Below are 17,289 nucleotides of genomic sequence, written 5' to 3' on the forward strand. Positions count from 1 at the left end.
CCTTCTGTGTGCAGCAGCCCCCCTAATACTTACCTGAACCCCATCTCGATCCAATGATGTTGCACGAGAAACTTGGCTGGCCAGGACTCTCCCACCTGATTGGCTGAGACAGCAGCAGAGTGCCTTTGGCTCCTGCTGCTGTCAATCAAAGTCAATATGCCAATGAGGAGAGGGATGGGGCCTTGACGTGGCTCCTTGTCTGAATGGACACACAAGGCTGCAGCTACACTCGGGTGACCCCAAGCAAGTTGCTTGCTTTGGGGGCACTCAGCAGGGGGGAGGGGCTAAAGAGGGACCCGAGAAGAGGAGGATCCAGGCTGCTCTGTACAGAAAACCACTGCACAGATCAGGTAAGTATAATATGTTTGTTATTTTTAAATGGGGAAAAAAAAAACATGGCTTTATTATCACTTTAATTTGGTGATCCAGACACCCTCCAACCAGCTTAGCAAGGTTGGTGACCCTCCCCCCCCCCCCTCCCTTTCTCTGTTCCAACTTGGTTATCAGCCCGCCCCCAGCCTGTGATTGGTCCATGAAGGAAAAGCAGCGCACTGATGAGGTCATCACTGTGCGCTTGTCGACACTGATGCCTGACAGTACTCAGCAATCCAGTAGAGTACTCATTGGCTCAGAGACATACAGTGCAGGGGCTTACAGAGCAGATTCAGATATTTACATTATTTCTATTGAGCATTTAATAATCCACAACGGGATTCACTGATCATGTATTACTATCTACTTGGAGTTCAGCTATAAATTTGGCTTTGCTTACATTAGGAAGGAATATAATTAGCAGTCAGTATGTGTGCATTTGCAGTGTCCTAGACTGTTCTAGAGAAACCTTAGCAGTTCATTTAAGGCCTGTTACGCTCATTCATCTTTATTGCTAATGTCTTGATTGGATTTCCCCCCTGAGATAATGAATCCCGCATAAGCCAGTTACACTGCAGGGTATGGTATACAAATGCATGCACCCACTGTGATTTCTCTGTGATGATACCACATTTGACTTGCAGCATGATAGGATGGTAATGTCTAATGAAGTACATCTCTGAGCTGCTCCATTACAGGAAGAATAAGCCGTAAGGCTGGAAACACTTATCTATCTATCCATCTATAGAAGGCTTGGCTCTTCTGATTGAGCATTGCCCTGAAGAGATGCTGTGAGGTCAGAGAATAATAAACAATGCTAGTACCACAATGCCTAGAGATTCAGAAAGGGCTGGATTGAAACTATCACCTCTGGAGGAGAAGGGTTCCATTCATTTATAAAAATGGTTGGAGAATATTTTTTTAAATGAGCAATTTCTTCCCTGTGATCAGGAAAAATAAATACTTTAAAGTGGATGTAAATCCGAATTTTTTTTTTTTTTTTTTTATGTCCAAATGTAGAGTATAAGATTTCCTATCATTTGAGCCCAGTCTTGCCAAAAAGAGTTAATCCATCTCTGAGCAATCCTCTTTTATTGTTCAGTGAGATAAATCTTGACAAACTGAGAAAAACTTTGTCAAATCCTCCCCCTTGCTGTGAGTGACAGGTGATTTACATCTCGTGCACTAGCCTAAGACATGCATTATTTTTTTTATTCCCTCCCACGCCTTTCTTCATCAGCGCTGCAAGGATTGGATGTTCCACACCTCAGCATGATTTGGCATGCTGAAGTCATGTGGTTACTTTCCTGTCTTTTCACTGGATGTTAGAGATCATAGCAGATGTTCAGTATAAGAAATACACAGGAGAAAATGCATATTGACAAGGGGAGTGTAGAGGTGGGCGGGGAGTCTACTGACATCACGACTCCACCCACCGAGCTCCAGACAACAGACCCACCCACAGAATCTGCAGTTTTTCGGGTCTAATAACAGACAGAGGGGAGACATTTGACAGGTAAAGATATATGCAGGAGGCGTGTATATCCTTATAGATAACCCCTATTGCAGTAGTTTAGAAAAGATGACATTGGGTTTACATCCACTTTAAAGAGGAACTGCAGTCTGCTCACATACATAATTTGTAATTAAAACATCTGTGCCATTCTGAAGCTTCCCTCCAACAACTTTGCGTATTATTTTATATATACTGTGATTCTGCTATGATTAAGCACTTGGTGTAAGTGCAAAACACGTCAGCTATTTTTGTACCACCCCACAGTCGTGTTTTGTGTACCCCATGATCCTGTATTTTGAATAAAAAGACAGATTTATCTGTGCGGCTGTCCAGGTCTTCTTGTTCTCTTCTACTGTGATTCTGTACTTGCCAATTATGCTGCAGAAATCTCCCTGTCTTCAGATTTACCAAAACCATGTAGTGCAAGGGCCTGCCTGATTGCATACAAATTGAAACTCTTAAGGTTTGACCTGATATTATATGGTTTTGGTAAATCTAAAGACAAAAATCTGCAGAAAATCTAATTGTGTGTGTGGGGCTTAAGTCTGGCTGCATCCATTTTAACTGGGCAGCTGAAGCTGCTGCCTGTTCACTTCCTGGATTTACACAGACACACAGAGGCACACCTCCAGCTCTACAGCTCTCATTGGCCCTCTTATGACTCCTCCCCCTCCCTTCCTGGCAAACTCTCACAAGAGTGTGAGAGAGAGCTGTGCATGATGTCATAAGCCTAGGCTTTTTACCAGACAAGAAACAGGGCTGTATAAGATATTTACTGGCTGAAAAAAAAATGTTTTCTTATCCAAAGTTAAAACAACAAGGACAGAAGATTTAATAGATGGAAAGTTGAAAAAATGACTGAAGGTCCACTTTAATTAAAAGGGGTGCTAGGCTCACACCGCTAAAGTGGGTTGCATTAAAACATGCAGTTTTTTCGAGTGTTAAAGCGGGGTTCCACTCAAATTTTTAACTTAATCTTACCCCCTTCAGTTAATTGCATAGATGTTCAAATGCCACACGAATTTTTTTTTTATTGCTGTAATTACCTTTATATTGTACTTTATTGTGGCACTTCCTGTGTTTATTGCCTTTCCCCGGCACCGCACTGTCTCCTGGGAGCTTAGTGTCAGGCTTCCGCAAGCTGTGAATGAACAGCATTCACCGCATCCAGGAAATCAATGCTTGTGGGTTTCACATGCCCACAAGCAAGATGGAAACAGCCAGCATCATATTTTTTAAGTTATTCTTCAGTACGAAAACAGACAGGCGGAAATATTACACCCAAACTGTGAGTATTATTTTGGGATTAGCAAAGTGTCTCAATGACCTAAAAAAAAAAAAAAAAAAGATTGGTGGCCGGACTCCCACTTTAACATGCCCTGCATTAGGCATTAAAAAAACTACCTGTTTTCTGGCACCGCACTGCACCACAACATGTTAGTGCGTTGTTGTGTATTGCGTTGCAGCACACCTCCATCAGCAGGATGTGTTAAGAGTGACGGGCGCTGCATCACACCAATAGCATGTAGTACTGCGCGGTATAGGAATGAACATACATTCCCACAACACTGAAATATATTCAGAGCCTTATTGCTGTCGTGTCAGTCAGAAACCACATTATTCATTGCAAGACCAACATAGATATATTTTTTAAATCTGAAAATGCAGAGTCCACAGATTCCGTACAGCTTTTACTGATGCACTCCTTGTGTACACGTAAATGACACCATTGCTGTTTTACCGGTTTTGTGTCACCACTCCTTTAAATATAATACTTGACATATTCATATTATTCATATTACTGTCACTTGTTTCAGGAACAAAAATTGATAAGTGACAGTAATCAGTTTTAGCAGTGAACAAAGGGAAGTTCTTGTTGTTTACAGTGAGAAAGGTAACCACTCCGAAATAAAAACTGAATCCAGGAAGTGAAACTGACTGGTCTACAAACCAATACTGCTTATTCATGGAACTTCACCAGATCACCTACATTTCACCTGCTACGCAATTTCCTTGTACGATACCAGATCGTAAGATTTTCCTTTAGTCAGTACAGTTGTCATCCGAAAATACAATACAAAGACATTACAACACATGACATCACTTCCGATTTTTTTTTTTTTTCTGTCGTACGAGGATTTTCGTGACTCTAGTAACCTGTTCAATTTTTACTTGCGACTATTAAACGAAAAAAGTCAGACGATCTGTCGTCCGATTTTCGGATTGTGTGTACAGGCCATTAGGTCTGTTACTGGGCTTGATGCTTTAAGGGAAACTATGGTCACAGAACTATAGATGACATGGCATTCTGATGCTCCAAGTGTCCTCCAAACAGCATGCAGGTAGATGAAAGAATATGGCAACGCATACATCCGTGATGAAATCTTTTTTTTTTTGTTTTTGTTTTCTTTTTTTTTTTTTTAGCTACAGGATAGTGACAGTAAAAACAGCTTACACTTTTTGGCAAATATCCTTGGCTAAGGTTACTTGGCGTAACGCATAAGCTGTTTTTACTGTCACTATCCTGTAGCTAAATAAAGATTTGATCACGGATGTATGAGTTGCCGACTCCTTTCATCTACCTACCACTGACCTGTAACATGCTGGATGAGAGGTCAGACTTCAAATTTCTCTGCTTAGTGACCCAGTAGGCAATAGTAGGATGAGAATGGAGATTTTTTTTTTATATAAAAGACCTTTCTGTAATCAAAGTGTTTAGTGACAGGCCTAGTGACACTAAAAAAAAAGTTGAGAATTTGTTTGTTTGTTGCGTATTTGTGGACACAGCACAGCAGCATTCTGGCATCTGCTGTAAGTATGATCTGATCCTGGGAACACAAAGTTTACTTCCTGGCAGGTCTTACCAGAACTGCAACAAACTCATAGTTCCGCATACTGCCAGGAAGAAACAAGCAGCCACTTTGCTGGTGATTTTAGACTAGACTCATTCAGAGCGCACAATTACAAGCTGTTCTGAGTAATCCCTTAATCAGGTCAATGTCTTCTTCAATTAGATACTGTATAATTTGTTCTGTACACAGTACCTGGGGTAGTTACATTTATTGACTCTTCAAGACAAAATGCCGTCTTTTATTCTATGCATCGAAGCAATGCTTAGATGTATTATAAGTGCCAATAAAAAGCTATATGCTTACAGGAGCATTGCTTGCTGCCCCCTGCAACCAATTCAGTGCTAACAGCTTAAGTGTGAAGAAGATTGGGTGATGTGGACAATTTTTTTTTTTTTTTTTTTAACTTTAGCACAATTCATATATTTAGGGCCCATACACACTTTGTAACAGTGTAACTGCTCCAATGCACTCACATTGCTGTGCTATAGCAAAGCACCCCACAACTTATATACCTCGCGTTGTGCTGTGCTGTGTTCTACAAAGGGTCACGCACATTTTTCATCCGTTGCGTGTTGGTAGCCCACTATTCATGATAAATGGGCTGCCTTTATGCAACACGCGTTAACACATGCTATGCCGCCACAACTGATCACTTTAGTGTGAATAGGCCCTCCGTATTAAATGTACACCTGTCATGAGAAACATTATTTGTGCTATTGCTGACCTCCTTTAGGTAATGCTAGTGCTTTGTTTTATGCTGACTCCCTGGACACTGATCAACAACACATATGCAGATCAGAAAAGTCAGAGCAAAGTCAGAAGTCCTTTTTATATACATGTCTGAGGTCAGTGACTAAAAGTGGCTGAAATATGAACAAAGCACCATCTATAGTGTGTATTTTCTCAGTTAAAAGCTCAAAGTGTAATTTCTGTCTGCTGCTTCATTCCTCTGCGATCAGCATCAGTCACTATTGATAGATTTTCCTGACACCAAGAGAAAAAATGTGACAGGGGAGGGACCTCCAGCTGATTGACACTCACCTCTCCTCCTCTGTGCTGTGTGAAGGGGTGTGTCCCTTCCCTCCAGTCAGCTCTCAGAGCTCTCATCACTGAGCCCTGCAGAGTGTAACTTCAGCTCTCCGTCCCCCCCTTTTTTTTTTTGAAAGTTGAGTGAATCTATAAAAACTCTGAGCTTAGAATGACTGTAGAGAAGAGAAGACTCCAGATAAACAGGTACAATTAATGTAGGAGGATTTGTTTAATCTGTGTATCACCTGAGGCCAATCACTTCATTGGGTGTATGTGAGGGTTTACAACCACTTGAAGCATTTCAGGAGAGGTACACAATGGCAGCTTCCATGTGCTCCTCATAACAGGTCCCATTTAAGTGGTTAGCACTGATGACACGTGCATGGACTTTGTATGTTCTCCCAGTGGAATGTGTGTTTGTTGGAATATATTATATAGAAATACTAAATGCCGCATTCATGGCTGTATGTGAGAGCTCAATGGCAGCGTGTGAATAACGTACTGGCATCTCTGTAATTTTCCTGGAAACATGTAGAGTTTAGAAATAGTACAAGTCACGTCACCATCAATTAATCATCAATCAGTGACCCCATAGTACACACCCTCTGTGCCTTCCCTTCACTTTGTCTGCTTAGAATGCATCTGTCCTTTTCTAATGTAACGCAGAAGCCTGGATAATTATGGGCTGTGCACGAGAATCAGTGTGGGTGTTAGTTCACTGTGCCGTGATTGAAATATGCCTTTATAATATCAGATTAGCCAAGTCAACACTCCCGGAGGAGTATACAGGAGGAAGAAGGCAAATTAAGGGTGATGCCACACAAGCACCATAAGATGTCTCTCACTACGTTCACTGCATACCCTCACCATTCTAATTTGAAGCCCCCAAAATCTTATGTCAACACCAATTTTTAAATGTTGGTATTTACATAGGGTATGGTTCCTCATCTCCTATGTGACGTTGCTTTTGTATTTAGTTGGTGGCAGGGGGAGAATGTGTTCCCTGCACCCGAAAGTACCAGATTTTCCTCAGAAGTCCAATGGCAGCTTTATTTACCTAGGGTTAGAAGTTATTCCCCATCCCAATGTGACAGTACTCTTGTATTAATTGGTGGAAGGTGAAATTTGTTCTCTGTACCCGAAAGTACCAGATTTTCCTCAGAAGTCCAATGGCAGCTTTATTTACCTAGGGTTAGAAGTGGTTCCCCATCCCAATGTGACAGTACTCTTGTATTAATTGGTGGAAGGTGAAATTTGTTCTCTGTACCTGAAAGTACCAGATTTTCCTCTGAAGTCCAATGGCAGATTTATTTACATAGGTATGGACATGGTTCCCCATCCCTGATGTGACAGTGCTTTTGTATTGGTTGATGAAAGGGTGGAATTTGTTCTCTGTATCCAAAATACCAGATTTTCCTCTGAAGACCAATGGCAGATTCCTTTACATAGGTTTGGACATGATGCCCTGTCCTCGATGTGACAGTGCTCTTGTATTAGTTGATGAAAGGGTGGAATTTGTTCTCTACCCGAAATACCAGATTTTCCTCAAGACCAATGGCAGATTTATTTACATAGGTTTGGACATGATGCCCTATCCTCGATGTGACAGTGCTCTTGTATTAGTTGATGAAAGGGAGTAATTTGTTATCTGTACCCGAAATATCAGATTTTCCTCTGAAGACCAATGGCAGATTTCTTTACATAGGGTTAGAAATGGTTCCCCATCTCCGATTTGACAGTGCTTTTGTATTAGTTGATGAAAGGATGGCATTTGTTCTCTGTACCCAAAATACCAGATTTTCCTCAGAGGACCAAAGGCAGATTTATTTACATTTGAACATTGTCCCTTGTTCCTTATGTCAGTGCTCTTGTATTTAGGCAGCAAAACCGCTCACAGGTTACCAAACACTAAGCCAATATAGGAAATACTCCCACAGCCACACAGGTGCCGGCTCTGCACGATGAGTAGATAATGACTCGAAGAGGTCTGGATGGCCGCACTACCGTGAAAAAGCACCTTTATTTCATTAAAAAGTTGCAGGTCATATCAAAGTGGATACATAGGACAAAAGACAGCTAACGCGTTTCACATCAATGGATGCTTACTATGAGTAAGCATCCATTGATGTGAAACGCGTTAGCTGTCTTTTGCCCTATGTATCCACTTTGATATGACCTGCAACTTTTTAATGAAATAAAGGTACTTTTTCACGGTAGTGCGGCCATCCAGACCTCTTCGAGTCATTATCTGCTCTTGTATTTAGCTTGTGGCAGGGGAGGATATGTTCTCTATATCAAAAAGTTCTATATTTTCCTCTGACGACCAAAGGCAAATTTAAGAGTTGGTCATGGTCCCTCATAGGGTCAGTAGCAGTGCTCTTGTATTTAGTTGGTAGCAGGGGGATATGTTCTTGGGACCCTAAAGTACCAGATTTGGGGGCTGATGGCAGGTTTGGCTGTCGGGGGACAGGGGTTATAAAGGGGAGAACAGCCATGTAAAGCCACATTATAATATTGAGGTGTGCAGAGTGAGTTTACCCCACTTTGGGATCTGTTGTAAGAGAACTGGTAAATAATTATTTCTGTGACTCCTGAAAATCATAATAAGTGTACAGATAATGCAGTGTTTATACAAAAGACTGTCACCAAAGTGTTTCTCAAGAAGGTGTTGAAAGATCACAATCACATTAACAGTTTTGTGACCACACCATGGGAAACAAACCCGTCAAGCTTCCTGACGCTGAGATCTGGCTCCGATTGTGATTGCTTTCTGGCAGCTGACGATATTTCTATGGTCACGTATCATTCCAATTGTTTGCTGTTTTGCAACTGCGGTGTATAGCTGTACAGCACATGTGTCCCGATAAGAAAAATAATCATCACCCTCAACTTCTTCTTTTTAATGAAGCGCTTGCTCACTAATATTTCTTAATTTCTTTGAGAATTGCACACTCTGTTTACCTGTAGATTGAAACTTCCTTGCAGTTTTCCTTAATCCTAAAATCACACTCGGTGTTGCAAATAGTATTAGTGAAAACCTCCAATCTAATGGTGACTATACACAGTAGGAGATTGTCTCACAATAAATATGATCTTGTGACAATCTAACCATTTATGTCATTTTACTATTTAAGTGCTGACAGTCATATCAGGAGGGGGGCATTTCATGCGGCTCAACGGCTTGGAACATTTTGTGAAGTAAACTTTACAAAATAAAGAAGTACAACTAAAGGCTCCTTTATAACATCCTAAAAAAGTACCCAGTCCAGCTATGTGATACACAAACCTAGCAAAATAAACAAAAACTTCCTTTACCTTCCCTACCTAAACCAAATCCTCTTTATTTAAGTCTCACACACCCTCCTCTCAGACACTGCAGCTCACAGTGTAAGAGTATCAGCAAAACAGGCAGTACTGTCAATAGAGGGCTGGACTAGGTGTGGCCAGGTGCTGATTGACAAATTACAGCAGTGACAGTGCTGATAGCCACGCCCCTGCAACGTTTTTTTTTTATTCCACTGTAGTGCAAGCAGACACCGCCCATATATGTGTGGCAACTGCTCTTATTTCAGAAGCAGTGCAGCATTGTTACCACACCATCTGCATTAGGTGGACTTCACTGCAGGCTTAAGTGGTATTTGTGGGACAAAAAGTGAACTGTGGTTGCAGATACTCACCCATAGACAATTATGGTAAACCTGGAATTGGAAATGTCCACTGAAAGGAAATTAAGCTAGAACGTAGATTAAAAATCAAAACTTGATGTGATTCCCAACAATTAAATTTCACCACACACCACTTCATTCAAAGTGTATGTCCAGGATTTACCAGATAATCCCCCTAAATTTAACAGTAGAATTTTCCAGAAATATTCTCTTCTTTTATCTTGTTCCTGTAGTGAGAAACTACATCTTTGCTAGGTAGCGCTCTTTATATACACTTTATCACTCGGTCCCTATTGACATAAGCACGCACCCAGAACTACATCTCTCAATGGCCCTTTGCCTGTACACAGTGTGAGGGCAGCCTCTTTGGGGTCAAGGCAAGCAGCATTATTTTGCAGAAAAGGAAATCAAATGTATGTATGTGGAGTGGGACAGAGAGGGTTAAGGGATGGGTGGAGTTCTGTCGTCCAGGAGGCAGGACTGATAACACTGCTTGGGATTTTAGCGCAGCAAGGGTACTGTGCTGTCACTCAAACAGGTAGGACTATGTTAAATTTCTGGCAGGTCAATAGATATTTTTTTGTATGTGATGTTAAAGGTACAGAATAAAACATACATTGGAGAGATGTACAAAGTACTGTATGTTGTGTTTTTTTTTTTTTTTTCCCGACATACACCCTAACACTTAAGTAAATCAGACAGTGTTTTATGACTATTACAGATTGTGCACACAAAGCGAATGGTTAATGAACAATGTATAACAAGGGTTTCAACAAAGTATTCCTGTATACTTCTGGATATTAAAAGGATGAGGAATTCTTCAGCTCCCTTTTTACTTAATGTCAGTTAATCACTTCATTTTACTTCACGTCCCACTTTAGTAAATCAGGTTTCATAGACTTTATTCATTAAGACATACAGTACAATCAAGAAATGTCTGTTGTTTGAGCCTAACATTTCCCGAAAAGGGGGGAATACACAAGGAGGGTCTGAGAAAAATTATCAAGGGGTCTGGACAATGCTAACCTGGGGGGGGGGGGGGGTGCAATCTGGGAGTTATTAGCCTAAAAGCCTAGAGGGGTCTGGGAGACATTAGCCTAGAGGGGTCTGGGACATACTGTCCTAGAGGGGTCTGGGACATACTGTCCTAGAGGGGTCTGGGAGATGCTGTCCTAGAGGGGTCTGTTTGACACGAGCCTAGAGGGGTCTGTTTGACGTTAGCCTAGAGGAGTCTGACACTAGCCTACAGGAGTCTGTTTGACGCTCGACTACAGGGGTCTGTTTGACGCTCGACTACAGGGGTCTGTTTAACGCTAGCCTAGAGATGTCTGTTTGACACTAGCGTAGAGGGGTCTGTATGATGCTAGCCTAGAAGGGTCTGTTTGACATTAGCCTAGAGGAATCTGTTTGACACTAACCTAGAGGGATCTTGAGACGCTAGCCTAGAGGTGTCATGGAGACACTAGCCTAGAGGAGTCTGACGTTAGCCTAGAGGCATCTGTTTGAAACTAACCTAGAGGGATCTTGAGATGCTAGCCTAGAGGTGTCATGGAGACACTAGCCTAGAGGAGTCTGTTTGACGCTCGCCTAGAGGAGTCTGTTTGACGCTCGCCTAGAGGAGTCTGTTTGACGCTCGCCTAGAGGAGTCTGTTTGACGCTCACCTAGAGGGGTCTGCTTGACGTTCGCCTAGGAGCCACTAGCCTAGAGGAGTCTGTTTGACGCTCACCTAGAGGGGTCTGCTTGACGCTCGCCTAGAGGGGTCTAGGAGCCACTAGCCTAGAGGAGTCTGTTTGACGCTGACCTAGAGGGGTCTGTTTGATGCTTGCCTAGAGGGGTCTGTTTGACGTTAGCCTAACTAACTAACTAACCTAGGGGGGGGTCTGGGACACACTAGTTAAGTCTTCGATTTATCCAATCTAGGCATGCCATGCCAGCTGACAGAAAGTGCAGTGCCAGGGGGAAGGCAGTACAGGGAAAGTATGTATTTCATGTATGAAAATGGACACATAGGCTCTGTGTAATAAAACAAAGAGTCTAGAATGCAGCGACAAGTCAGTTTTACGCAAACACTTTTTCCAGGTCATGGTTAATGATACCTATTTTGAGCAGTCCATGTATTGCAAAATGGTTGGCTGTAGCAAGATAGCGTGAGAGAAACTGTTGCAGCCTCTGCCTTTCTCATGCAAATTATTATTTATAGTCGTGCTATGCACATGTTTAGATAGCCGTAGTCTGAGCAGTTACACTCAGACCAGGAATTCCTTCCCAGTGTGCACATAAAATAGATTCTCTGCCTTGTACAAATGTACTGTCTTCATGGGAATAAGAATAAATGTGACAATTTTAAACCTTATACAACATAAAGAAGATAAAAAACTCCCTGCCCTAGTTCAAGCATTCTAAATACAGTCTTACCTGAGATATTTCATTTCATATATACACATTACATTGTAAAACCTAGTAGAGAAAAAAGAAGAGCAGCCATTTGTTAGCTTCTGGAGTTTAACCCCCCCCCCCCCCCCCCCCCACCCCCCCCCGCCCTAAAGTGACAGTTCACATCTGATTTAGTTGCAACAGATAATCAATAGCAACGGTTTAAAGAAATATACCATTAGAAAACAATCTATCAAATGACACTTCTCCCACCTTCAGACACATGGATTTCTGTTCATAAATTAATGAATTATTCATTTGCTGATTGTTCACCACCAAACACCTGTTGGATGATTTAAAACATTCATAAAGTACATTTTCCAGTACGTTATCCAGTTGAGCAACATTCACTGCCCTTGATTTTATTAAAGTATAACTCAAATTTTTGGATAGTTTTTGAGTGTTTTTATTGCCAGTGTCCCCATTAGATAGGTACATTCTATCAGTCCTGGATGACCAATGTCAACAGGAATGAAAGTTGGGGGATGTTTGTTCCAGTGACAGCTGTCCTACAGGGGATATCCCTCACATATATCCTTGTACTTCCTGTTGAGTCAACGGGACAGGAAGTCAAATCTCCCTGAGACACAGAAGGCAACAAAGGCTAAGTGGTTTTAACCTTTTCCTACCCTATCCCCTCCCCCCCCCAATAAAAAAAAACCTTTAATGAATACTTTAATGATTCAACAATTCTTCATATCGTGACCCCCCACATTCGCTCCAGTTCCACTGTACTGCAAATTAAAATTTTGCCTTAAAATGTTATTTTGCATACGCTGACATTGGCTGACATTGGCCCTTTTTACCTGCCGCTGGGAAACTGTGAAACAAAGGTGACTGAGTGGATTAAGGCATATAGCATGCTGTTTTTATATATGCCTAGTAAAATATCCTGTAAATACCAGTGACGTTGCTTTTCTGTTTTTTGGAACTGTTTACAGGAAAAAGCCCCACCCAGCAATAACTATTTTTCCCAGGGAGGACTGACAAGAAGGAGGTGCCCTCTTATCTGTTTCTGCTAATTGCTGGTTTAAATGATCATGGACCGCAGTGCTCTGCTTTTAGGGCACATTTACACCAGAATGTGGTGCGAGAAACTAGCTTTCCGTGCGCGTTTCCTGCACTGCGTTCAAAATGGACTGCACTTGTGATCTTCAGTGCGTGTCAATGCAATTGCACATCTCGAACAAAGGTCGCAAACACAGTGCATTTGCCTGCACCGGATCACATGGTACAGAAGTACTATGCGATCTGGATGCAGTGCATTTTTTTTAGGCTGGGTTCGTACTATGCGATCTGGTTGCAGTGCATTTTTTAGGCTGGGTTCACACCGCAGCACGGAGTGGCCCACAGCAGGGGTCCGGTGCGTCCCTGTTCTCCGTTTCAGGGACAAATTAGGCTCGAATTTTTGCCTGAATTCGGACCTGAAACAGAGCCAAAGACGCACAGGACCTCTGTGCAATCTGATCTGCGGCCAGTCCAGAGATGTGTGAACCGGCTTCATTGAGAGCTGGTCACAGTCTCCTGTCATGCAAATTGGATGTGGGGAAACCCTCATTAAATTTGCATAAGTGTGAACCCAGCCTCAAAGTAATGCATGCCCTACTTTTGGTGTGGTGTGATTTCAACCCATTCAAATGAATGGGCTGCAAATGCAATGCATTTAAATTGCACAGGAACATGAGCGCAATTCCTGGTGTGAACTGGCCCTTAGTTGTCTATGTTGTGCAGAGAGCCTGCATACCTAGTCAACAGCCAGTGGGAATTTTATATAACTGTATAAATAATAACTTTGTGTGAACTAATAGAAAAATATTGTGCTAGAAATATAAATCCTACAATGCCATTCTACCCATATTACATAATTTCATAAACCTGTTATGCAAAAGAGATTTTAACAACAGCCTGTTTAAGGATTATGGGAATGGAAAGAATAATGCCAGGCATTGGCCTGTTATATATAGTTACATTGGTCCAAGTAATTATGTATATGACACCACTACTCCGATGATCTCAACTTCCTTCCGGGTCCCACTTTGATTGGCTGCTCCCCTGTATTGTGAACACAGGAGGTCCGCCGTTCAGCACAGGTAACCAATCATGTGCTAGGGAAATTTTTTAAAAAACAGATTTTTTTTGCACATGGTTGTAATATTGAATGCAGCTTTGTCTAGGTCAGGGGTCTCAAACTGGCGGCCCTCCAGCTGTTGCAAAACTACAATTCCTATGAGGCATGGCAAGGCTGACAGTTACAAGCATAACACCCACAGGCACAAGCATGATGGCACTTGTAGTTTCGCAACAGCTGGAGGGCCGCCAGTTTGAGACTCCTGGTCTAGGCGAACGCTCATTTTTAAAGTGAACGCTCTTTTCTTTTAGTAAACTATTCCCGGTAAGTGGATGCTGTAGCTATATTCTACAGACTCTTGGACACGTGCCAGCGTTAATGCCCATATGTGTTCACCAGAAAGTCGTGAAATGGGACCGCTTGACACGACTGAGGTTGTGACTCACAAATGTAATTGCTGTGGGTACTGTTAATCAGCTCTGTCCTATGGCAGAGAGATCTTTTGTATGTATCAGTAATCATGTGTGCGGATCTCCCGGGGGTGTCAGCAGGACATATTGTCGCTTTGCTGATTGGGAATGATAATATGATTAGGGCTGCGGGTTGCCATGGTAACACATCTGAGGGTTAACAACAAGGGCCGTGTGTGTCAGGCATGTAGTATTAGAGCACTGCACTTTCAGTTCTCAAAAGAGATTGGTGTTTAGGAATGCTGCCCAGTTTCGTTTTTCGTTCACGTTTCTGCTTACAGCTGTAGAACAGATGATCCATGTAAATCATGAACTCCTTCGTTTTAATTCTCAGCAAGGCTTGCAAAACAAGTCATGCACGAAACACAGAAAACCCCACTCTGTTTTATGGAATATTGTGAAAGTTGTCAAATGTTTTGAGGTTTTGAAGGTGGTCATCATTAGTAAGGTCTTGGGGGTAACACATGGAATTTTTGGGTGCTGCAATTTCTGCAAGTGCTTACTGGATCAAAGTAGATAGACCTCAACTACAAATTCAATTCCAGCTGTGGTTATTATTGCTTATAGGCAGACACATAGGGGTGATTTACTAAAGGCAAACAGACTGTGCACTCAACACACATTCACTTGCACTCATTTTCCCCAGAGCTTAGTGAATGTGGTAAAGCTTTGCTGATTTTCATCATCCAATCATGTGCAAGCAAAAGTGTGTTTTTTGTTTTTTTTTTCCTGCACCTGATTGGGTATTCTTTACAAAGTGAAGCTTTACCTCATTGACATTTATTAAGAAAAAAGTGTGCAACTGCACTTGCAGAGTGAAGAGCCTATTTGCCTTTAATAAATCAACCCCATGACGGCTTAGCTTGGACCTATAAAAGAAATGCTGAACATTTTTCTATCATGTCAGGTGAAGTTAAGTATTTGCTTTAGGGCTTGTACACACCAGCTGGGATGCACTATGCTAAGTATAGCGTGCAAATGCTGGTTTGTGTTGTGTAGGTGTGTTGTTACAACACTGGTTACCTTTTTTTTTAATAACTTTCTTGAAATGTCACAAAATGACATTTCATTCATCTCTATGCAGTGCAGCAGTCGGGTAACATGCAATAAGTTGCACTCCATAAAAATGCTATATTTTGGCCCATGCACACGTCCACCTGGTGCTGTACAATGTAAAGTTTGGCCTTATTTCCCAGGCCGGGAGCCACATGTGCTGCATATAGAAAGCAGGAACTGCCACTTGCATTTTTGTCAGTAAGGGCCTGTTCACACCATATGCACTGCTTTTTTATTTCTGCATCAAAAACACTTGAAAAGTAAGTTATCTGAGTTCCAATGGCAAAGTTCACACCAGTGCTGTGCATTCCAGTGCATTTCAGGTCCAGGAAAAAAAAAGTACAACATGCTGCTTTTTTCCTGCACAGAACTGTAGTAAAACACATCACAAAATGCATCAAAAACGCACCAGCCCCCAGTACAGTGAAAAAGAAGCAGGATCTGGATACTGGAGGAGTCTGCATCCGGAAACTCATCAAAAATGTGTTAAAAACACGCATGCAGAAATGCATCCGAAGCAGATCTGGACGAGGTTTTTGTGGTGTGAACGAGCACTGAAAGTAATAGGTTCATTTCTCTTTAAAATTGCTTGTTGTAATTAGTCAAAGTTTATACTGGTGGTTCACATTGGGTGCAACAAATCAGAAGCAATGTTTGTAATAAAGCTGTAGTAGTCCAATTTAATTTTAAGCCAGAAAAAAGAAAACAGCAGCATTGCATTATTCAGGTGTATCTTTATATGCATTTATGAAATCAGAAGAAAGTATGTTATTGACAACTCTTATGTGTTTTATTTTTTTCTTAGGGGACATGATTTCTTAGTGAATTTGGACTGTATGACTATTTATGAATCTTCTGAATTTGAATTTGACCAAATCCGACGCTTGTCTACCCCTTCTACCTCTGGTCTTGGCTCCAATTACCACACGGTGTGGAAATACTTTTGCAGAGATCACTTTGGGTGGAGAGAGTACTCAGAGGTAAGTTGGCTCCTTACTTTCTGGTTCATATTATTCACTTGTCTTCATAAGAATGTCATCAGGAGCCCATTGCCTGTTCACAAACTTAGGCTGGCCATACACGGTTCAAATCTTGGCCAGTTCAGCAGGAACCAGCTGAGACTCGAATCATTAATGAGCAGGATTCGTTTCCGATTATCGCAAGCGGCTGCTATAGCTGCTAGCAATGATCACTGTCTTCTCCCAGCAGGGATGGCTCCGCCCCCCAGGGAGAAAACAATGGCTCTGCAGTTGATGGATTAATCGTGTGAATTTGAAATTTGCACCGTGTATCGTTTGCAGCAACCTGTAGCTTCATTATCTGGAATTCTTCTATATATTGTGCGCAAGAATTATTAAACTGGACCTGTCCCACTTCATTACCCTTCTAATCCAGCTAGCAAAAATGTTCTGTAGTGCAAACACCATTATCTGCCCTTCCGTTATCTGCTCTGCTAAAGCCAGGGTTCCAGTATCCCAGAACTGCATCCTTCCTTGGCCTCCTTTTACTATTTGTACAGGAGCTCCCTGTATTTGTGGGCTTGAAGCATTAAAGCAATGGAATAGAGAAAGTTGGGAAAAGATTGCATGAAAACTTTCTTTGTAACAGCTGACATCTAGGTGAAAAACACTGTATAACTTAGAAGGCTGGCCATTGACTAGCCTGTATTTGTAGAAGGAGTCGGTGCCTTATAATCCCCCCTTCTCCTCTGCTTTCTTGTCGGCTAGCATTTCCGAGTTCCCTCCCACCCGTTCCACTTTTTCCCACATTCCATACTTAGGTTATGCCCTCTTTTAAGCATACGCTCACGGGCAACCATGGCACACC

The 17,289-nt window shown here is 41.9% G+C and overlaps 1 protein-coding gene across 1 annotated transcript in view; it reads left to right on the forward strand.

The window, feature by feature from the left end:
- The window catches only part of TIPARP (TCDD inducible poly(ADP-ribose) polymerase), a 53,505-nt gene that overhangs the window by 25,208 nt on the left and 11,008 nt on the right, over positions 1-17,289 (forward strand). The window contains exon 3 of the mRNA XM_073626079.1: positions 16,268-16,442. Coding sequence (XP_073482180.1) covers positions 16,268-16,442 — 175 coding nt within the window. The remainder of the gene's footprint in view (positions 1-16,267; positions 16,443-17,289) is intronic.

The sequence above is a fragment of the Aquarana catesbeiana genome, linkage group LG04 (assembly GCF_042186555.1).
Source record: "Aquarana catesbeiana isolate 2022-GZ linkage group LG04, ASM4218655v1, whole genome shotgun sequence".
Taxonomy (NCBI): Eukaryota; Metazoa; Chordata; class Amphibia; order Anura; family Ranidae; genus Aquarana; species Aquarana catesbeiana.